Below are 23,483 nucleotides of genomic sequence, written 5' to 3'. Positions count from 1 at the left end.
AGTTCGATCACCTGCCGCTGCGTTGTGTGGCCTTGAGCAAGTCACCTAGCCCTAGCTCACTTTGCGGCGCTGAACTGCGGCTGACGCCTGGGTTATTCCAGTCTTCCCTTGAAATAGACCCCTAAAGACAAATTTCCCCTTGGGGATGAATAAAGGGAATTTTATTTTTTAAATTTTATAATGATGATGATGATGATGATGCTGCTGCTGATGACGATGATGAGGATGTGGTAGTGGTCGTGGTGTTGAGGTAATTCCAACTCATAGACTTCAACAAAGTGAATACAAAGCTGCTAGAAGTTGTGAGTTGTAAAAAGTAAATGTACAAAAATGGATATAGATTCAAAAAGTGTTTTGTTCTTTTTCGAAGCTATTGGATTATTTTTTTGTACATCACTCCAACAAAATTTTAATCCGTTCTTGGTTATTTATTTTACTAGAAATGAGACTCATTCAAATATAAATTATATTTTATTTTTCTGTAGAAAACAAACAAACCCGCACCACTTTTGAAATTGTATTAGAAATAGGATCTGATGACTAGTCAAGATATACTTTATCACATTCGTCGTTCACATATTTGCAGGTCTGATAACCATACCCAATTATAGGCTTGATTTAACATTGATAAGGACAATATCTTGAATTGGTTTGGGAGTATTTCCATTACAATAATGGGCCTATAACAAGTTGGAATATCAGAGCTGCAAATATGTGCACGTCGAATAGATTAATGCATTCAAAAAAAAAACAATTGTGACACGTGTTGCCCCCCTCCCCCCCACCCCCCCCCCCCCCCCCAAAAAAAAAAAAATTGTAAAGAATCATAAAACAACCAAATGTTTATCTTTCTTGACACGCATTTGTAACCAACAGTATCAACCTTCGTTTATCAGACCTATAAATATGTGGATGACTAGTAGTATGTTGATTCTGAGGCTGAAAATTGGATTTAATATCTAAATTAAAAAGAAAATTGAGTTAGATTTAATGCTTTCATTTTTTAAAGGAGCATTAACTTAATTTCTTGAACTGCAAAAGACTTAGATTTCTATGCTTCATCCAGATGGAATAACATATTTATGCAATGTGTCGTGTTTAATGATAATAATAACAATAATAATAATAATAATAGTAGTAGTAATAGTTATAATAAAAACAACAACAACAGCAACAGAGTATTAGCTTTATGTAACTTCTGAAAGCATTTGACTGCTTAAAACAAAGAAATAATCAGCATTGTACTCAATTCATGAAACATGTTGAAATTTAGAAAAAAAAACAAAAAAAAAAACGGTTTCCAGAGATTGATAATTTAATGCACTTTTGCCCAGTAGCTAAATACATAGAGCACCAGACTCACATTCCAATGAGTGCAGTTCAACCCATGTCTGCCGTCTGCCCTGTTGGACATCAGCCTGACCAAAAAAAAAAAATCTAAATCTGTGACAGACTCGTATCCCATTCAGAGGACACCAAGAGAGTAGTGAGCAATTATCACTAATGTCAATTTCACGAAAGTGTAATTGTTAAAAATTCGACACAGGTGGGAATGAGTACTTGGCTATAGGAAGGGATGAACATTGTCATTGTAAGAGAATTTGTATAAAAATGACGCCTTCCAGGAGACTGGTACTGTATGGTATGGAAATATGAATCCATATGGCTTACTGGCGGAATTAATGAAACTGTGAAGTGCATTGAGTATGGTAAACCTGTGGAAATGCACTATATAAAAGTTCATACTATTTTTTAAAATATATACACAAACACAGAATCCATGTCTATTAGATGACTGACTAAGCAAGTGTAAATTAATATATTCTAACCTGATCTTCATTTTTTTATGCTACAAACAACACGGGTTAAGGCACTTAGTAAAATAACAATAATAATATGTCATCGATTTTTTGCTTAAATTTTCTAGGCAACCATTAAACACAATATCTCAATATTTCAAATAGGCTACCAAAAGTACAATAAATATAATGCAATCAAAAACATTGTAAAAGATTCATCTCTCAGATGAGAGTAAAAAGTCATCTTGAATATCAATTCTAATATCCTCGAGTTTGGTTCTCAATTCAACCATTGCATAAAATCCCTGAGTACTTAAACACGGACATACCAAAAATTAATAACAGGTCTGAAGTCTGAACTGAAATATATACACAGACCTACTATTACCAAAAATTCGTAGTATTACGAAATTTTGGATCCAATTTCAGAACTTCATGAGCATCTCAAATTCATTAAAACTTATTCAAAATGAAAGATGATGTCAGACTATCAAATTCAAGGAAGTTGAAGTGTTATTTGATATTTACTTGTGAGGGTAAAGTGTTGATCTTTAAAGTCAACTATAGCGACTACAATTTTTCTATCCTAAAAATTACGAATTTTTACATTTTCAAGTAGGCAGGTCTGTATACATTTAATTTTCAATAATAATCAGAATCTATTTTACTAAGAACTGTGGCATAAGATTGTGGCTGAGGTTGTATAGAATTGGTTGTGGTGAGATTTGTAGTAGAGAAGGGGGTGACAGTACTAAGATTTTGATGAGATGAGATAGCTATAGATGTTATAGGAAGTGAATTGTTTGCCAAAGGCATGCTGGGTAGAAGTGATGACTGGGAGCTTAAAGAGGCCATGGGGTTAGATGGAGGATTTAGTGATAAAGATGTGACGGGTATAGAGGATATTGAGAAAGGTGTGAATGGAGAAATAGATGATGTAGAAAAATGTTGGGATGGAAAAGAATAATTGGAACGAAGATTGTTTGTGGGGATGTAGGACATTTGCATTGTGGACACAGGAGTAGTCATTAAATGGGAGTGTCTGCTAATATGATCGTCATCTGGGCCAATCACACCGATACTTCCAGACATAGCATCTATCACAGAGGCCATTGCGGGATCTCCTAATTCTTGGGACATTTGTAAATGTTGGTTTACTTGGACTGGGAGAAGTTGCCCTTCATGTTGAAAAGGAAGTGAGATGTGATTTTGTTGTTGTTGTTGACGTTGTTGTTGCTGTTGTTGCTCTTCCTGCTGCTGTTGAATGGGCTCCTGTTGTATTTGTAGATAAGGGAGTGGTATGGTTCCTTGTCCTTGGTACTGAATTTGAAAAGACTGAGGCACTGGCCCTGACTGCAATGGCTGCTCGCATTCCTGTAATTCTTGGCAAGGTAAATCTAATGGTGTTGTATGGAAAATGGGGTTCTTAAGTTGATCAGAAGCCTGAAACTGGACTTGAACCTCTGGAATTGATAATGTGGGGAAGATTATTGTGATAAGTTGTTGTTGTTGTTGTTGTTGTAAGTGTTTGTCATGTCATGACTGTCAGTGTCTCGATCGAGCTGTTGTGAGTAATCTTCATGTTGTGTTCGTTCACTGTCTCCCGCGTAAACGTGACGTCATCATTTCTACCCTTTAAAAGCTCGCGACACCTTTCATTCTTCCTCTTGACCACAGCCTTATTCAAAGCAGACATACTATTCGCCTTTCGTTGAATCTTCCCACAGATCCGATCCGCCATACTTTTGGTATGTTATAAGAATCAGGCTAGACCGGGACGATTCCCGAAGTGCTCTAGAGCATTTTTTTAACCGCCCATATATGTCCTCTACATATATGGAGAACGCCCACTTCGGTGGAGACTTTTTCTGAACTTTTTCCTTATTTTTTACATCGTGAACGAGATTGGGAAATCCGTTCACGACAATAATAACAATTATAGTAATGGTAGAGAATTTAAAAGTAATAAATTTATACAAGAATCAAATCACTATCATGGCTTGGTTAAATAAAATCTATTATGATGGTAAGATATTTTACTAGTAAGAAAAAATATGAATTATTTAAAAACAGTAATGAATTAATTTTCATATCTAAATTTGATTGAGATTTTAAAAAAAATTGTAGTACAATGCCTGCTTGGATAAATTCAGATAATTTGAAGAATGTATTTTTGTAAGGCCAACTGCAGTTAAAAATACCACCCAGCACATGCGGGAAAAAAGACAAACAAACCAAGTGTTTCTATACAGATTCAAATCATGACTTTCTAATCAAAAGGGGGTGATTTCACGGTCACAAGTTTGACCTGTTGATGCTGACATCTTTTATCAAAAATCAACCAGCATAAATGTTTTTGAATATGCTTTGGAATTCTGAGTTGTGCGACTATGAGGTCTTGTGGTATGACACGCCGGAAGGTCCAGGGTTTGAGTCCCACTCTGAGTGGTGCATAGCTGAGCCCTTGGAAAAGACTCTTTACTAACATTATCTCACCATACTCAGGTGTAAAATGAGTATCTGGCTGATAACAGCATTATCTCTCTTACGGTTAGAAAAAAATTGTAATATCGCCTTACAGACGTCATGCTTCGTCCTACATATGAAGTGTTGCTGTTGGTTATGGAACTCTTGTAAAGCACTTTGAACATGCTAAGTGGATATTGTGCTTTGAAAACGTTACAAGTTTTTAAAAAATCAATAAATTTAACATCTTAAGGAGAAACAAAATCTGTTTTGAAAAGATCACACGCCGCATAAAGAAAGATGTTTTACAAGAAACTGCATAAAGTCAAAGACAAATAATTTCTTTAACCACATTATTTTGGTTTCTTACCTGAAACATTTTGCCTGGGTATAGAACATTTGTGTTTCTTCAGGCTAACCTTGAGTATTTTTCCACAAGAACTACACAGTTTAGTTGACTTCTCATGGACAGCTTGGTGTCTCTTTAAAGTCAACGGCACGGTGAAGCTCTTCCCACAGCCTTCGATTTTACAAATATATTTCTTCTCTGAAACAAACAGAATATTTAGATGGTCCAAATTTAAAGAGGAAAATTAAAATAAATGGGAAAAAATGACCACCTGCCTAGAAATTTTAATAGAACAAATAAAAAAATATATTAGTTTTGTATCTTGCTTCAAGATATATATATATATATATATATATATATATATATATATATATATATATATATATATATATATATATATATATATAGAGAGAGAGAGAGAGAGAGAGAGAGAGCACATTTTCACAATTTTTACTAAGCTCAATGTGTTCCACAATGCTCCCGTCATTCCACAAACAAGCCATGTATAGAATCAACAATGCTAGCCATTTGTTAGGCGTCCTTTCATATGAGCACTTCTTCATAATATACTTTAAAATTCCTAAATATTAAAAAAATTACTTATAACCTACTAGAATATTTTTCATGCACAACATTGTTGAGTTGGATTCATGTTGTTGAAGTCACACCATTTATAAACTTGATAAAAATGTTGAGATGCTGTTGATTTAGCCTCTCTCTCTCTCTCTCTCTCTCTCTCTCTCTCTCTCTCTCTCTCTCTCTCTCTCTCTTTCTCTTTACTACAGATTATGTGTATTTAATATGATTGTGTGTGTGCATGTGTGTGTGTGTGTGTGTCTGTGTGTGTATATATGTGTGTGTGCGCATGTGCGAGCACATGACTGTATAAATGAATAAAATGGTGCAACCCCTTGATTTCTCACCTCCATGCGACAACATGTGACCTTTATACCCTAATTTACTGGCGTATCCCAAACCACAAATTTCACAGGTATAAGGCTTTTCATCAGAATGCACAGGTATGTGGCGCTTCAAGTCAAACTTGGAGGCAAAGGCTTTCCCGCATTTTGAACATTTGTTCAATTTTTCAACTGAAATATAAATAAAAACACTATCTGAGAAGTTAAGGCCACTATAAACTTTTTAAAAAACACTATCTCAAAAACTTCTTTGAGAAATTGCATCCTTTCTTCTTTTTCAACAATTAGTAGGTGGCTAAAACTAGAGCCGATAGAAACTCCTTTGAGATGATATGACAATACTATCCCCATTCAAGTCCTAATAAGAGCACCCTGTGAATTACTAATTATACCTACTCCATGACTATTAAATGTAATGATAAACGACAAACGTAGAAAAGTAGTTTTACTTCATCCAACTGAAACAAAACAAACTAAAACCAAACAAATGAAACAACAAACAAAAACAAAAGAAATAGAGAGAAAAATAAACACCCCCCCCCCGCCTCCAACAAAACAAACAAATACACACACACAATAAGTGATTAAATTGCTTAAAATAACATGAAACATGAAATTTGTCTTTCCAGCCCAGGGATTAGCTTCAGCCCAGTCTGCAATTTTGGCAAAATGGTCTAAGCTTTTTGTTAAAGGATAATCAAGGTGTCCACAGCAGTGCTTGAACCATAATCATTTGTGTATTAGTGCATTGCCTAATTCCTCAAAAATCTAGACTCCTATATAAGTGTGAGTAGCTTGAGTCATTATGTTTTCTTGTTAGACTACCCCATTTCGAACAAGTCCTAATTTTTTCTTTGAATTTCAAGATTAAAAATTATTGTTTAGCATTGTTTACCAGGACACAATGACTCAGTTGGTAGAGCACTCGCCTCACAAGCAAAGGGACTGGTATCAATCTCAGGTGCAGTCTAGATTTTTTTTTCTTTCCGAAACTCATTGTCCAACGAGCAGTGATTGGTTGGCTGAGTTTGTTAGATCTAGCAAAAAGTAATTTGCTATAGACAAGTGCCCTATAACAAAGAGTTGCTACTCTCCATTTAATGCCATAAAACAGAGATAAATCCCATCTCCACTGGTCTTATGCCCCCAAATGACAAATTTTTATTTACCGAATGTCTTAGCATGTGATTGCATGGACAGTTTAGTTGTTTTTGAGAGGACCAGGCCACAAATTTATTTATTTGATCAGACTTAGATACTGCTCTTGTTGTAGAGCAGTTAAACTTCCATTCTAATAAAAACTAAGTATGCGAATCATCGCATGAATCTCGTATCACATTCGAAATTTAAGAAACAAAACTCACTCTCCTCAATACATTTACTTTAACTCAAATCTTAAAAGTTACATTTAAAATGGAATTGTAAGCATCAAATCCACTCCGACATAATAACATTTTAAGATGATGGGACTCATTTTTACCTCTTAAAGAAAAAGCAACAAAAAATAATGAATAAATAATAATATTCAATAAATATTCAATAGGAAAAATCCAATCTATTAAAGAGTATCATATATAAACAAAATGTCAACAGTGCCAGTCAACTTTTTATCACATTGAATAAACCTCAGCGTGTAGCTAGCTTAGACAAATGAGTGAGGATACGGTTAATTTAAACGGGAATGCAAGCAAGGGTTGGTGGGTGGGGGTAGGAGAGGGAGGTGAGTACCTTCTCACTACTTAGTTGGGCTAAAATATTTATATTGTCATTTGGGATAGTTAGAGCAAGTCAACAATTGGGTTAAGGAATGTGGAGGCGGGGAAAGAGTAGGGATGGTCATGAACACAATACATTGTGTTTGTGTGAGAGGGAGAGAGACTGGAGGCAGGTGTTGGTATCGGTTGTTGCAGCAGCAGCAGTTATAATATTATACTTGTACATACCTTATTTTTCAAGCCCCACCATCAGCCCCAAATCTCCTTCCTATTGTCTGCTGTGCATAAGCTATTAATAAGTTGTATTCGAATCATTCTCCAGGTCACATTTCAATATCATTAGGTTATTTCTCTTTTCCTCTTCATTCTAAATAATCACACGTGTATCACGATGCCTAAAATGCAATGTTATTATCAATATTATATTTTTGGTTGTTTTTAAACAATTAACACGCATTGGTTGCCATAATATCATGATTAACAAATTTCTAGCCAAATTATAATTTTCCTCAAGGAAATTTTGTTGGTTTGTTCAACATCATTCTCATGTGTTTTGTTATTGGTATTTTGTACCTCCCATTAGGTACATGTTAATGTTATTTAATGTCAAATTGTTAATGTCATGTTGGTTTGTTACCAATTATGTTTTGTTGTATTGTGGGATTAATGTGAATTGAATGTATCATCTTCATTATTTTGTGAGACATATTGTACAATAATAAAGATGATACACTCCTTGAGGTATTTTGCCCAAATGTACGACGGTGTTCAATAGTTGATATTATTATTATTATTATTATTATTATTATTATATGTATTGGAGTGAAAGATGCGAGAATGGAAGTTTAAAACAAGCTAATGTCATATAAAATGTAGGAATATCAATATTATGTGAATCGTAGTGTGAGTGGTCATGACTATGATGAGGATAATAAGGCGCTGTGGAAGTGAACAATAAAACAAACTGGAATTTGATGGAAGTTGATCATAATTGATAAATTTGAGTAGGTATCCCAATCCAGTCCATTTCTGTGTAACGGGTCTGAAAATCTCTAATTTTCAACCAATTTCACTTGAAGCAATTTCTATTTCTATTTAAGTTACAGGGATTAAAATTATATCACTGAAAAGCTTATCTATTCTCCTTCTAAAACATGTCAGATTTGAGGATTTTTCTCGCAAAAATAGTTTATTAGACCCTTGTAAAGAGCATGACATAATGCGTTTTTTTATTGCAGCGAATAACCGAAATTTTATGGGTAACCATTTTTTAACCGCCATCGCTACTAGTACTTTTGTTGGATCGTGTTACAAATAGCATTATCAGAAAGGGAATTAAAAGCTCTTTCTAATTATGCCAATAACAACTTGATTTATTTACATTAAAACCCGAAATATTTAAGAAAAAAACACCTAAAATCGGCAAAAATTCACAAATTTCGATTTTTTAAAGCCAAAAATAGGATCAGAAACATTTTTTCTTTATAATATCTAAATCTCGATGGTTTCCGAGATTTGTACCACCCGCGGGAGTTCCAAATATCAACAAAACGCGAGCACTCCATTTTCACTTTTGATTCCGGCGTGATAGCATCGTTGACTCAGTTGAGTCTCAGTCAAGAGAAGTGTATTTGTGTTATTCAATTCGTAAAATGGATATGAACTCAACAGATTTTTTAAAAGAATCACTAGGTAAGTTTTAATTTGGCTTTTAATATTATTTAATAATTTCTTCTGTTCTGTGCATCAATCAACACATAGTTTGAAATAAAAAGTCTTGGATTACTATTTAAAGCTATCTAAATTTTGTTCTGGAATACCTAATTTGAGCGCCAGACCGGATTTTTTTTTTCAGGTAAAAATGGGGTTTGGCATCTTTGATACTATAACTGATTCAAGCCCCATTTATTTTTCTTTACGTCAAGATTATTGATCTTTTATTTGCTCATTTGGACAGCATTGGCGAGCCCTACTGACATCAAATGTTTATTATTTGATACATCATCCAGATACCCTCAAAAAATATCAAGGCCATGACTTTTAAAAGGGTGTAACTAAACGAAAGGGCAGAATGGTTTTGCTTAACGTCAATATAAATGATGAAATGCTATTCTCACCCTTTGTACCAGTATGTTTCTTCTTGTGTCTGGACCAGATATTGTAGGTTGAGAATACAGCCCCACAGAGGCCACAAGCATATGGAGCTTCTCCTCTATGACTTGCAAGGTGGCCTCCAGCATTGTTCATACTTCGGAATTTGTCACCGCAAGTTTCCACCGGGCAAACATACAATCCATCTGTTGATTTAACATGAAGTATGGACAAAATACAAAAATAAAAAAAAAGGGATTTAGAGAGGGGGTTTGTTGGTGGCTTACACTCATCCTGGAATAAAGACTATTGAGAGAGAGAGAGTGAGAGAGAGAGAGAGAGAGAGAGAGAGAGAGAGAGAGAGAGAGAGAGAGAGAGAGAGAGACAGAGAGAGAGAGAGAGAGAGAGAGGAGAGAGAGAAGAGAGAGAGAGAGAGAGAGAGAGAGAGAGAGAGAGAAAGAGAGAGAGAGAGAGAAGGAGAGAGAGAGAGAGAGAGAGAGAGAGAGAGAGAGAGAGAGAGAGAGAGCAGATTTGTCTGGAATACCTATCAGTTCTTAGACACATAAAAACTATAGTTTTTGTGTATTTACAAATTCTCTTGTATTAGTTGAGTTGATATCCAAAAGGATAATTTCAACTAAAAGTGCCCTTAATCAAGACATTCAGCAAAGTAGTAAGAAAACTTATACAGGTAAAAGTTAAAAGAAACTTAGATTTAGAAATGGGTCTCATCATCATCATCAATGCCTTTTTCACCCTGGGTCAGGGTATAGGCCACAGACAGTTTCCATCCTTCTCTATCCTGAGCCAACTTTTTTATCTCATTCCAGGTCTTACCACTTCTCTGTATATCCGCTTCTTTAATTCTTCTCCATGTTCCTCGTGGCCTTCCCCTTGATCTTCTGCCCTGAGGGTTCCAGTCCAATACTTTCTTTGTTATAGTTGAGTCATTCTTTCTAAGCGTGTGTCCAATCCACCTCCATCGTCTTCTTCCTATATCCTCTCCCACTGGTTTCTGCTGTGTTCTTTTCCATACTTCTTCATTATAATATAATTGACAAGGAAGGAGGCACGGAAGCAGAGGTGAAAGCACGAATAGGAAAGGCACAGGCTGCATTCACATCTTTGAACAGAGTTTGGAGAACTAAAGATATCTCCCTTCAACTAAAGCTAAGACTTTTCAACTCAAACGTGAAGTCTGTCCTACTGTATGGATGTGAAACTTGGAACGCATCACAGGCATGTATAAGGAGGGTACCGATTTTCGTAAACAGGTGCATGCGTAAGCTACTCAGAATAACATGAATGGGTCTACACAAACAAAAAAAATATGAGGAAACGAAATCAAGTTTTGCATTAAAATTAATCATAAAATGATCATTTAAAAAAAAATGTCATTTTCTTTGGTCCAGTGCAGCACCTACTATTGAAATAAATTCATGTAATACCCCTACATTATTTTCACCTGAATGAACTTGACATGTACTGACCATTGTGTATCCTGCTGTGCCGCATTAAACAGAGCTGAGTAACAAAACTTTTATCACATCCGTTGACATTGCATCCAAAAGGTTTGATATTGTCGTGAACCATCATGTGGATATCTAATGTTTTCTTGAGGAGGAAAGTTTTTTGACAATTCTCTTTCAAACAACGGTGAGGTGGGTTATCTGTGGAATGATTTCTATAATTATAATACACATTTCTTATGTTTTAATATATATTATATCATATATATGCTCTTTTATTTTTATCTACTATACTGCCTCATAAATTGATGTAAAATGATATTTATAAAATTTATAAACACTAATCTATTCATTCTTGTGATTCACATTAGCAACCAAATTTCCTTATGGGTGTATCTTGTCTTGTCTTGTCATTAAGTCGCAACTCTGTGCTTCGAAGATAATCGCGACTGTTTGTATGGTGAGAACAAATGGATATGTTTAGGCTCTTATTCAATTCTGTGTCTGGATCTGACAGTAGGAGCTCACTTGTGATGTTGTTTTTAATTGCTACCATCACACCTGCTCCATTATGATTACATCTATCATTTCTGTATATGTCAAATTCTGGAGGGAAAATTTCTGAATTGTTTACACCTGGTTTAAAATAATAATAATAATAATAATCATCATAAAATAATAATAATAATAATAATAATAATAATAATAATAATAATAATAATAATAATAAAATATAATAATAATAGTAATAATAATTATAATACTAATAATAATAAATCTAAAAAATATAATAATAATAGTAGTAATAATAATAATAATAATACTAATAATACTAATAATAATAATAATAATAATCATCATCATCATCATCTTCATCATCATCATCATAATAATAATATTAATAATAATAACTGTGATAATATTCAAAACAAACCAACCAACAAACTGAATCATACCTATATGATAGGGAATGTGCGCTTTCAAGTCATCTGCATTATCAAATCTAATTCCACATAGTTCAGTCATACAGACAAATTCTCCTCGCTATGATAAAAAAAAAAAAGCACAACATGATAAAACATTCCAATAGTTAAAATGAGACAGCTCTGGGGGTAGTATTTATCTTTGAAAATAAAAAGCAGTAACCATCCAAAGATACCCTCCATTACATTCTGCCTAATACTAACTTCACAACTTTTTGTCGGGTTAGTGATTTGCTTGAAAATAATGATAATAATTTTGATGATAATGATGATGATATGATGATGATGATGATGAAGATGATTATTATTATTATCATTATGTTTTAAAAAATAAATTAATACAGTAGAACCCCTAATTGATAAATGCTGTCATGTTATGGCATCTCTCTAGATGTGTAACTTTTCCTCCGAAATCTCAAAATCAATTTTTTAAAGATTTTTCCTTATAATTAGACCCAAACTGCCCCTTAACAATGGTAAAAGAAAATATTATCTAATTCACAATCTAATGAAAAATGCTCAGGTATTACCTCTTCTTTATTAAAAATGGAGCCAAGCCCATGGTAAGTGTCCTTGTGTCGATTCATCTGTATCTTCATAACTCCCATGCCACAGTCAAGACATAAACATTCCTTGGAAGCTTTTGGAGCACCACATTCTGTGACTTTACCATGGGCTGAGGTCCTATGTTCCCGTAACAGACTATGACGATTAAACTCTTCCTTGCACCCATCCTCCTCACAGATATATTTGACCAATTTGCCATTGTGTTTGTAGTCTTCTTTGCGATGTTTCAGTGCTTTATGGCGGACCATGCAAGACTTCCACCTGTAATATAATTTAATCTAATGTTGTTTTTAGGGGTTTATGTTGCTAGTGACACTTTTAGGTCATTTCAGCGCAAGTAAAATGGTAGATGATAAGGGAAAAGTTGTAAATCTGAAGTTAAAAGCACCAAAAAAAAGTTATACAAAGGGGATTGACTCAAAAGAGAACAGTAGTTTCTGTGAGCAATGAATCATATTCAATGTGCCTATTTTGACATTACCTAAAAGTCCCATCCAGGCATAAGCAAAGGATCCCACCTTGAAGGATACACTCATTTATTCTCAAAATATTTTCAAAACTAAAAACGATAATAGTAACTAACAGAGAGATGATATACAAGGAACAAATATCATCTCTCAAAAAATAAGGAACTATACATTTAATTGTCTCCCTCTCTGCAAAAGATCCCTGTAAGGACTGGGACAAAACTGAGATATTATGTCAATCCAGAGCAAAGACGAGAGCAACATTGAAAGGGAAAACAGATATCCAGCAAAATGACCTCTTCACCCACCATGTGAGGCCAAAAGACCAATTAAAATTTCAAACATTCATGTGGATTAAGAGAAATACATAAATAAATATCTAAATGACTGCGATATCTAAAATCTGTTTACATGTAAATATAAATAAACCCTTTACAGGGTTCGATTAACCTTTAACTGACTATACTATTTTCACATCTTGCGACCCTGGATAACAGTTATCTTGATGAAACATCTGCTTGTCATGACAAGATAAATGATATCAGAAATTTGGTCTTGTCCTTAAGTGCTGGGGTATTGTGAAATGCTGAGTTCGTACAGCGTCTCATTTCATGATGAGGGGAAGCCTAACTGAACAATATCCGTGTCATATGACGACAATGATAGCAAACTTGGTCCTTGCATTGTGTCCTGAGTCAAAGAGCTTTATACACACAATCCAACCAAATCAGGATGTGGGGAAGTATGACTATGAAGAGTGATGAATATTGTGAGGTGCTTTGTTGAGCTGATGAGGCAGATACTGAAAAATTGAATTTCGAGTGTAGGCTATCAAAACATTGTAGGTTGTTTAAATTTTTTTTAAACGTTTAAAAACCATAATTCATTCTCTTCAGCACACACACATAAACACGCATATATATATATATATATATATATATATATATATGTGTGTGTATGTATATATATATATATATATATATATATATATATATATATATATAGATACATGTACATACACACAAATACTGGTTTGTGAGCACTGAGCTACCTTTGTTAAAGTGTTAGTACAAAAAACAGTGTCTGACAGATACCTGCAGCGGAAATGGAAAATTGGACTCAATGACTGAAAGAAAAAATGAGACACTGTGAAACGAATTAAGGCAAGTTTAAACCCAAAGTATATGCTATTTAAATGTGAATATTTTCTCAATTTCATTTTTAATGACACAGTATAAATGATTACTTATCAATAAATACCTGAATATCCTATTGCAACCATTTACTTCACAAACAAAAGTCTGATTTGGAGGTGTTTTTGGCTTGATTCCTTTGTGAACAAGATTTATGTGACGCTGAACATTTTGTCTTGCTGAAAACATTTTCCCACAAACCTCACATGGAATGTTCTTCTCTGGAGGTCGAATTATACGTTCTAGTCTTTCTGAATAAAAAAACCAATTGAATATACAGGACATTAATACATTTAAAAAAAATCTGAACATGATTTGACTATTTCACTCATTGGGTGGTGTTTTTATTCAGCTTCGGGAGTCCTTTGGCTGTTAGATATTTTTTTCTTCTCTTTAAAGGAGTATATTAAAAAAAAAAAACTGTATTTATCAATCATTGTTTGAATATGTTAGATAACATAAAAAAAAAGCTTTTCATATCTACACATTAGTACAGGAATCATTTATAAAAGTCGATAACATGAGATGAGCATTGTAACATCATGATTAAGCATGTTTTCTCAATAGTGCCTTTTGAAAAGTATTTCTCATTCCTTTACATTCATTCGAGTAAAAAATATGACACAAATACATTTGGAATTTTATCCATTTGAATTAAAAATATTTCTCCACAGAATAATAACATAGTGATGATAACAAATACAAAGGGGTCAGGCCCATAGAAATTACAATTACAATGAAATGACCAGTCTTATGACCAGTCTTATTTCAGCCATACTGTAACAGATTGCAATATTCCCACTCCAGAAGACTTACTTCTGTGAGATTCTTTATGCAGCTTGAAATATCGGATATGTTTGAATCCTTTGCCACATTCATCACAACAAAATGGTCGCTCAGTAGAGTGGGAGGTTTCATGGAGCCTAAGAGATTTCATCCGCATGAAAGCCCGATCACAGCCACTGTGCTGACATTTATAAGGACGTTCACCTGAAGAGTAAATTCATAATCATTACAGAATGAACCTCAATGTACAAATTCTGTGACTCTTGGTATGGTTCTTTAAATGTTGAAATACATTAATTCACCCTTCACAATTTGAATCATTGAAGATTTTCAAATGTTGAGAAAATGGAAAAATAAAGTACTTGTCTCTATATAAATAGCTGTCTCAAATAGTGTGAATGGCAACGTGTTAATTATAGTCAGAGATGAGAACTCTCTGAGCATAACCGGGATTTAAAAAATCACAGCATGGTGACAAATTATAAAAGACGCCGATGTTGCATAACTTTGCTTTCCGAATGATTCTATGGCATTTGGGATAATCATAATCAACCATCCAAAAATTATTTTACACTATTATTTTAAAATTTCATTTAAAATAGTGACTCCAGCTATTATCTAGTTCACATTTTGACTGAATTTAAATGTCAACATTCCTACTCACTTTATATAAAAATAAAAACGTTCACTTTGCTTAGTTTCCATCTAGTGGTTAGTCTCAAAATCAAGGTTTTACGTTATTGGATTAAAATAACAATTTATGAGAATAGTTTGGGCTTAGACTATCTTTTCTTACTAAAGGCTAAATATAGGAATTATCCTTTAAATGCCTTATACAATATTTTACAATTACAGAATCTCATATAGCTTGCAGTGTATCATTCACAGACAGTTTTACACAACTTTAAATGTAAGGAAAAATATATCAGTTCGGCAATGTAAAATCGAAAAATACTATCATAGAATACCGGTAAGTGAAAATTGGTCATGATCTAATGAATCATAAATATACAATGAAATATTAATGACAACAATAATCATGAAAGCAACAACGATAATAATCGTACACAAGTCTCTGATAAATTATCATGATTTAACATTCATTCAGATGTCATGCATTTAACTTGTCAATAATGGAAACAATTATATCCACATGACAATTTAAAGTTTAAAAAATAAATATATGGATAAATAACTAAATAAACAAACAAACAAATAAATGAATAGATAAATAAATAAATAATAAATTAACAAAATCAAATTGAATGAAGAAATTAATCAATCAATTACAATTTTTTTATAGTAAAATAGAATAAGACATATTAGTCATACTTAAATCTCTGAGACATTAACTCCCTAAGATTTTAAAGTGCCTCTCACTATACGTAGGCCTATAATAAATGAGTTCTGTCTTATTTTGGTCTAAAATCATAGAATATATATTCTGAGTTCTAGACTGTATTCCAAGACTAGACATTGCTTTTTGCTCTCTGTGAAAGATAAAAAAAAACGTATATATAAAATTAAAGATGTTTTTACCAGTATGTATACGTTTATGGATGGTATACTGATTTCGGAACCTGTATGCCTTAAAACAACCGGCAAATTCACACTTGAATGGCTTATCTTCAGTATGTAAAGATACATGTGCCTTCAAATCCTGATGCCTTGGAAAAGATTCACCACAATCTGTATAAGGACACAAATAAGGTAGTTTCTTCTCCTGGCTCAGATTTTCCTAGAAAATAAATTATACAAGTAGTAATCTAATTAGGTTGAAGCTCACATTTTATTTCAATTGAATAATTAAATACTAGCATCAGAAATGTCTGCTGCCAGCAAGTAATAACTGAAAGATATAGCAGTCCCTAATTACCATCTATTGCTATCCCAGATAAAATACAGAACTGCTGCAAGAAACAAACTTAATTTGTATCTTCCTCCTTCCCAACAAAATATATCACAAAAAATAAAAACAATCAAACTCTGTATTTTACGAAACAAAAATATATCTGGATCTGCCACAGCCACCAAACAAAAAATATCCAAATTTCCCGAAAGAAAACTATTCATCAAAAATGCATGCTTTCTACTCTTTATTAATATGAATTATCACTCAAAAATACTTTAAACTCAATGAAGTGTTATTAAGTTCAGTCACATATCAACTTTTGAGTAAAACCAATTAAAAAAAAACCCCAAACGTTTCCTCTAAAATGTTGGTTTAAAAAAAATCTGAATATAGAGAAAAATATGTAATCCGAATTTGGCAAAATCTGGCCTCCAAAAATCTGTGCATGCATCGATTAAATATCTATAAATGGCAAGTCAGCTGTATCATCTAAAGACGTAAGATTTTCAGAATCTGAATTTCAACTTTAGATTAGGTATCAGATTTTTGTTTTTCTGAAGGTAAATTGTAGCTGGAGCATTCATCATCATCCTCTTTTTTTTTTAAATTTGAAAACCATTAACTTTTACATAGAGTGTTCTAAAGTATTTATTCTCTATAAGTTTTGGGCAATCTAAATAATGATTAAAAGGATTACGTAAATGGCAATTGATAATCTTATTTTACAGTGTATTTTGGGATTTAGATGCCATCTCCCCTCTCCAAACTCATATAACCTTACTGATCAGAGGCAACAACAGGAAAAAAGAGATATTAAAGTCAAGTTACCTTTTCCACTTCTGATTTTTTTTCTTTCTTTCCAAGAGACTTTGTTGGCAAAAGAGTCTCGGGAAGACTGTAGTTTTGACACTTTTCTGCTGACAACTTTTTTTTCATATCTTTCTTTTCATCAGTGGGACACTCTATTTCTGACAGTTTTGTACTTTCTTTTTTATTTCGAGAACTCTTCCTGGTGACAATTTTTTCTGATTTCTCTAACTTATCTAGATGAGGATCACTTTCAAAGACTTGTATTGCAGCACTCCTTCCATTATCTGCAGCAGATTTTACAAGTTTCAAGGAGATTTTCGATGTTTCAGTAGAACATTTTGCTGATTTACTCGTCACTGACCACACTTGACGAGATGAGGTACTTGGATTCTGAATATCATGTTCTTTTTTAACCAAATCTTTTATTGTTGGCTCATCAGCGTCATAGTAGTTATCTGTTTCCTCTCCGCTATCCTGCACCTCTGTGACTTTTTTAGCTTTTTGCTTGATTTCCTGTGGAGACAGACACATTCTAACCCCAGTTACAGTTTCATTTTGAGCAGTTGCTGTGTTTTCCTCCTCCGCAGCCTTTTTGCAGTCTTTTCGTTTTCGTGTTAATGGCACTTTCTTACTAGATGTACTACTTGCTTCATAACTCTCTTGAACTTCTGGCCATTTCTCTGTCAGATCTTTAAAGAAAAGAAAAAAAAACCAAAAACAAATAACCAAACCCAAAACAAAACAAACAAAAAAAATCCAGAAAAATGTTTAAACCATTTGCCTTAAATTTAATATGAGAAAATAATAATATAGCGGAGCTGTTGTTTTGAAAATGACAATAAATATCTTTCTAAAATAGTAGCTATTATTTTACCTTAAAATTAAAAAAATTCAATTCTAAGTCTTATTTCCAAAAATGAAGTGGTCAATCATTTGTCCTGATCTATCACGGCTTTAAAAAAGCCTTAAAATGAGAAAAAGATTGTAGCGTCAAATTGTATTCAACAAAAATGCTGATTTTAAACTATACTAAATGTCCTTCTGAGCTGGCACTTTTAAACTATCTGTCATAGTCTATAGCCAGGAATTTGTTCATACTGAGGTGAGTGGTGACTGAGTACCCCAACCAAGATCACAATGTGTGTAGGTGGTGCTGGTGATGGTGTGTGTGTGTGGGGGGGGGGGGGGGGATTTATACAGTCATTGTTGATGTGAATACTCAGCTAGCTGCTAGAAAGTCTGGACTGTAAAAAGTTATATTTATGCAATGTACCAATACAAAACATATCGGGCATAAAATCATTCCTCAGCAAATAATTAACACAGCCAGACATATGGCAGAAAAGTATTTGGCACATATAGTTCGTAAATACGAAGTCAAAATGTAGACAAATAGAAGCGTTCAGTTGCCAACAATAGTATGAGGGTTGATTGAAAAGTCTTGTCTCCTCCTTCATAATTTCTAAATAAACTATTCTACAAATCAAAATAATACATGAAATATGAAAGCTTAGGGTTTCAGCTATACAGTGCTACCTTTATTTTTCCTCACAGTCAATGTCAAATATTAATATAGATGCGCTAATGACATAAAAGTTGTTGCAATGCATCAGAAAAAATTCTACTTCTGAACATCGTCCCAAAAAGATCAAAGTTGTTCTCTCTGCTGGTAAAGTGTTGCAAATCTTTTTCTGATAAGTCAAGGAATCATTTATGAAGAGGTTTTAGAAAAAGGTATCACTGTGAACCTGACCCATACATGAGGCTCCCAAAAACATGGAAACAATTATCCCACTTTAGACCAAATAGTAATGCTACACGACAATGATAAAGCATAGCCTGACACAAGTTGGATGACTCAGAATGCTCTGATTCAACTAAGATTTCAAGAGATCCTGCCTCATCCTCCCTTTATAGTCTTGACCTGGCCCCATCAGACTTCTTTCTTTTCCCAAAACTCAAACAATACTGGTGCGCACAGCAATATATGAGAGGAATAAAAGTAGATGCCAATGCTGTGTGTAGTTTATAAAATCGTAGTGTGAATTGTTTTTCCCAATGAATAACAATCTCTACACTACCTGCATACAGAAATAAAATGCAAATGTATTATATAGTTTTTTCTTTATATAAAATCCCACTGAGAAATGGCCGCAAAAATTACTTCTTGAAGCTTTAAATCACATTCCTTGGGAAAGACATTTCACACTTTGATTATATGGACTACACACAGTGTTGACACCTACTTTTAATCAACTCGTCTAATCATTATTGTACATTACTTCTTTATACAGTCATTGTTACCCATTTTTTAATTGATTGTGCACAATTCTACTTTTCTTTGCTACAAAATAAGAGCCTGTACATTTGACAGTTCTGCCGTTGTTTTTGAAAACAGTATATGGAATGCTAACCAAATAGCACATACTGCCTTTCTTGGTCTCTGTTATAATAGTTAAGTCTACAGTTGTAACTCAATACAAATGATGGGAAAAATAATTTTCTTGTGAAAGGATTAAAGCTGCTAATACATAAATCAACAAAAATGTTTTATTGAAAAAGTAAATAATTAATTTCATATTGTATGACATAAAGGCCATGTTTTCATACTTACCGCCTTCTACAGCTGATGCACAACCCAAATGAAAATTCAATTGCGATCCTGTAAAATTTTCAATTTTTACTGCATTTCTGTGGATGTTGTTAATAAGGTTGAAGCAGGATGTGCAAATTTTGGGATCTGGGAACATAGTTGAGTCATTTACATTTCTGTAATCTGCAGGACTTATGAAGGACATCAATTTCTCATTAATGGAGCTACTTTTACAAGATGTACTTTTGAGTGAGCAAATATTTCTTTTAAGCTTTCTCAAGCAGAATAAACATTCTGACTCACGTTGGACCTTTTTTCCCATATTGGCTCTGAAATGGATGAAATAAAACCTATAATAATAAAATTAGTACAGTGGAATCAACATAGTCAATGCTCTTTAAGTTAACTCCTGTTTATGGTCAACACTTCTTGTTGGTCCCAAAATTTATGTTCTTTATCTAATTGTGTTCCATTGATAATGGATAAAGTCGACCTTGCTTAAAATAAAAGTAATCCAATCTTTCTGGTCTAATTGTGTTGGCTTTATCACTGTATGACCATTCTCATCAACAAAGAAATTTTTATATTTTTCTGAAGAGATAATCTGAACCTGAATCTGAATAGATAACATGCAAAAGGTCTTTGGGTGCATATCTGAAGTAACGAAATAGCAGAACGAAATGATGAAAGCTTAGGAGATGATCTTCAATCGTCTGATGAAGCTTGTTGATGACATAACTTACAGTCCTCAGGAAGAAATTTCTCTTAATTTCTCTCCAAATGTGAAGGTTTATTAATTTGGATGTGTGGACGTTTCTAGTTGTAAATTTGTTTGATCTAGGATTAAAGTCTTCGGAAATCATGAGTGGTGTGTTATCGCTGTTGATTGTTTTGTAATGTAGCCTACAGTGAGCCTCAAAGTTTTCCACCGATATTCTAATGTAGGTAGTTGTAGGTTGTTGAGGCCATCTCTTATGCATCGTTTTTAAAATCTGTCTCAAAGGTCATATTTACAAGAACTAAGAGGTCTAAGCATTGTTTATTGGGGCACTCCTTGTGCTACAAGGCAAAGCCAATAATTAAAGAATTTGTGTGCTGCTTTTGGTAACCTGACCGATTTATAATAAAAAACAATGAAGTAAATCAGTTTCTAAAACTATGGGATAATCACAGGCAATGAGTTCAATAGTTGAAGTTAGAAATAACATGGCAATTTCTTTTATTTTACTAATTAACAGGTTTCAAAAACCATTTTCATGTTGGTTTCTAATACTATTTCTAATAAGACATCAAAATTGTTGCAATATTCCATTGTAGAATGGAAAATAATTCCCCCCCCCCCCCCTTTATCCTTTTGTTTGCTGGTATATATATATGGGGGCAGGATGGATCAGGGGTACAGTCTTCGCTTCGTACCCGAAAGGTACCGAGTTCGATCACCCACCGCTGCGCTGTGTGGCCTTGAGCAAGTTGCCTCGCCTTAGCCCAATTTGCAGCGCTGCACTGCGGATGACGCCTGGGTTATTCCAGTCTTCCCTTGGAATTGACCCTAGAGACAAATGTCCCCTTGGGGATGAATAAAGGGAATTTCATTTTGTTTTATTATATTTATATATATATATATCGACCATCCCAAAAATGAACTATAAATGAACCATATATATATATGGACCTTATATAGGTCCTATATTTATATATATATATATATATATATATATATATATATATATATATATATATATATATATATATATATATATATATGGACCTTATTCTGGTTTGCTTTCATCATTTCGGTACTAGCTCTTGGAAACAAATTGATGAATTTAAATTAAAGCGTAAAACTGAAGAGCTTTTTTTACAAAAACAAAAAAAAAAACAAACAAGCTCTTCCAGTAGTCTTCCTGTCCTGATGATCTACGCGAATGTGGTTTTAGTTGTTGTTGTTGTCTTTATGATGTTAGTTTTAGCATAGTATGATATTTTGATCTATGAGTATGAATGGCAGGTATTTTTTAAAAACCTAATTTTATTGTACATATCAATGGAACCATTAAGCTTGTTTGTTATATTAGAGTAGGTCGTTTTATTGTGGACTTCATTGTATCTAATTAGTAGTTCATTTTTGGGATGGTCGAGTACGTTAGGTTATTTATTTAATGTAGTCTCCTCCTACGAGCAGAGATAGAATCAGAAGTAAGTTGAGTATCTTTCAACATGATTGAGAAGAAATAGAAGCAGAAGAAAAAGCAGAGAAATGACTTTCCTAATTTTAACCACAAATCAATAATAGTACCTAACGACACTTATAGCCTACTTATACAGAGTATAAAGTAATAAACAAAAATGAATATAACAGCTAAAAAAAAAAGAACAAAATACCAAACATGAAACGTTTCGGGCTCGAAACCCTTCTTCAGTCAACAAAAAACAAAACAAAACAATAAAAACATTACTAAATTCCAGATCGCCTCTTTGGTGTTTCTTGATTCTTACATCTATAGTTTCTTAGGTTTGTGTTATTTCATTCATCGTTGGAGTAAATACTATCAAGATTAGTTCACATTCATGATCACTCCAATCCTTAAGGATCACTGTACATTCGTTATGCTTCTGGATCATGTTCACCTCTTTATTGGATTTATTGCAGTGTTACATTTTACACCTAGAATTTCTATTTCACCCGCGTTTCCCTCTCCTTTTTTATTTATACGCACCAATTAAATTTTTTTTTTTTTTTTATAATTCGGCTTAATTTGAAACTGCTTAGTTACATATCGAACGCTTCTTTTTGTTTACTTTCCAAGATTTCTCTTCTGTACCTTAGGTACCAAATTTCTGTGTCGTCGATTATTGTTTATAATATTACAGTCCACAGCTTCTAGCGGCTTAGTAGTCCATTGGCCATATCACAAAGAGTCTATACTATTATAATGAACTTTCTCTTTCGTACTCGGATAATCTTTAAAAAATACATAATTACTAATCATTAAAGTAAGACAATGCATTACATTGTTAGCTACCTGTAGTAAGCCATACAATTACAATAGACAATTCAATATAATGATTAAATAATGGCAACATTACATTTGTAACGCGCCCATTTGTAACCCCTATGCTGTAATTTACAGCACAGGGGCTACAAATAATCTCACTTAGTAAGTAGATCAAAAAGAATCAAAGAGATGGCCCCCTGCATGATTTGTTTCGTACTTTATCTAAAATATAGTAGAGTCTAGTCAACTGGCAAGAGCAAGCATGCTTGATTTAAAAAAAAAAAGGGTAAACATTACGTTTAGAATCTTGGCGTTTATTACTAGATTCCAACCTCTGGAAACAACAGGGGTACATTCCGTATCATAGATTCTAACTACTTTGATGAACTTTTGAACCCCGAGCATGCGTAAAGGAATAATTGTGAGG

At 33.5% G+C, this 23,483-nt stretch overlaps 1 protein-coding gene across 1 annotated transcript; it reads right to left on the bottom strand.

The window, feature by feature from the left end:
* Positions 1-842: 842 nt before the first annotated feature.
* Positions 843-23,435, bottom strand: LOC144959731 (uncharacterized). The gene is made up of 13 exons (XM_078892422.1): positions 23,354-23,435; positions 20,082-20,389; positions 17,486-18,156; positions 16,345-16,543; positions 14,836-15,009; positions 14,087-14,270; positions 12,323-12,620; positions 11,766-11,853; positions 10,831-11,010; positions 9,367-9,546; positions 5,538-5,705; positions 4,636-4,812; positions 843-3,262 (listed from the first exon to the last, which is right to left on the bottom strand). The coding sequence occupies exons 2-13, from the start codon at positions 20,380-20,382 to the stop codon at positions 2,442-2,444; spliced, it is 3,441 nt and encodes a 1,146-aa protein (XP_078748548.1). The 5' UTR covers positions 20,383-20,389; positions 23,354-23,435; the 3' UTR covers positions 843-2,441.
* Positions 23,436-23,483: the final 48 nt, after the last annotated feature.

The sequence above is a fragment of the Berghia stephanieae genome, chromosome 1 (genome assembly GCF_034508935.2).
Source record: "Berghia stephanieae isolate SIO BIC M18660-M18661 chromosome 1, UCSD_Bste_1.3, whole genome shotgun sequence".
In the NCBI taxonomy this organism is placed as follows: Eukaryota; Metazoa; Mollusca; class Gastropoda; order Nudibranchia; family Aeolidiidae; genus Berghia; species Berghia stephanieae.
The sequence above is the reverse complement of the archived record's forward strand: the minus strand, read 5'-3'. Positions and strand labels throughout refer to the sequence as shown.

Excerpts from the sequence above, each read along its gene's own strand:
- LOC144959731 (XM_078892422.1), bottom strand. The coding sequence starts at position 20,382 with ATGGGAAAAAAGGTCCAACGTGAGTCAGAATGTTTATTCTGCTTGAGA. Across the intron at positions 16,544-17,485 it reads AAAAATCAGAAGTGGAAAAG|GAAAATCTGAGCCAGGAGAA; the intron begins GTAACTTGACTT and ends TTTATTTTCTAG. Across the intron at positions 4,813-5,537 it reads TCACATGTTGTCGCATGGAG|AGAAGAAATATATTTGTAAA; the intron begins GTGAGAAATCAA and ends TGTTTGTTTCAG.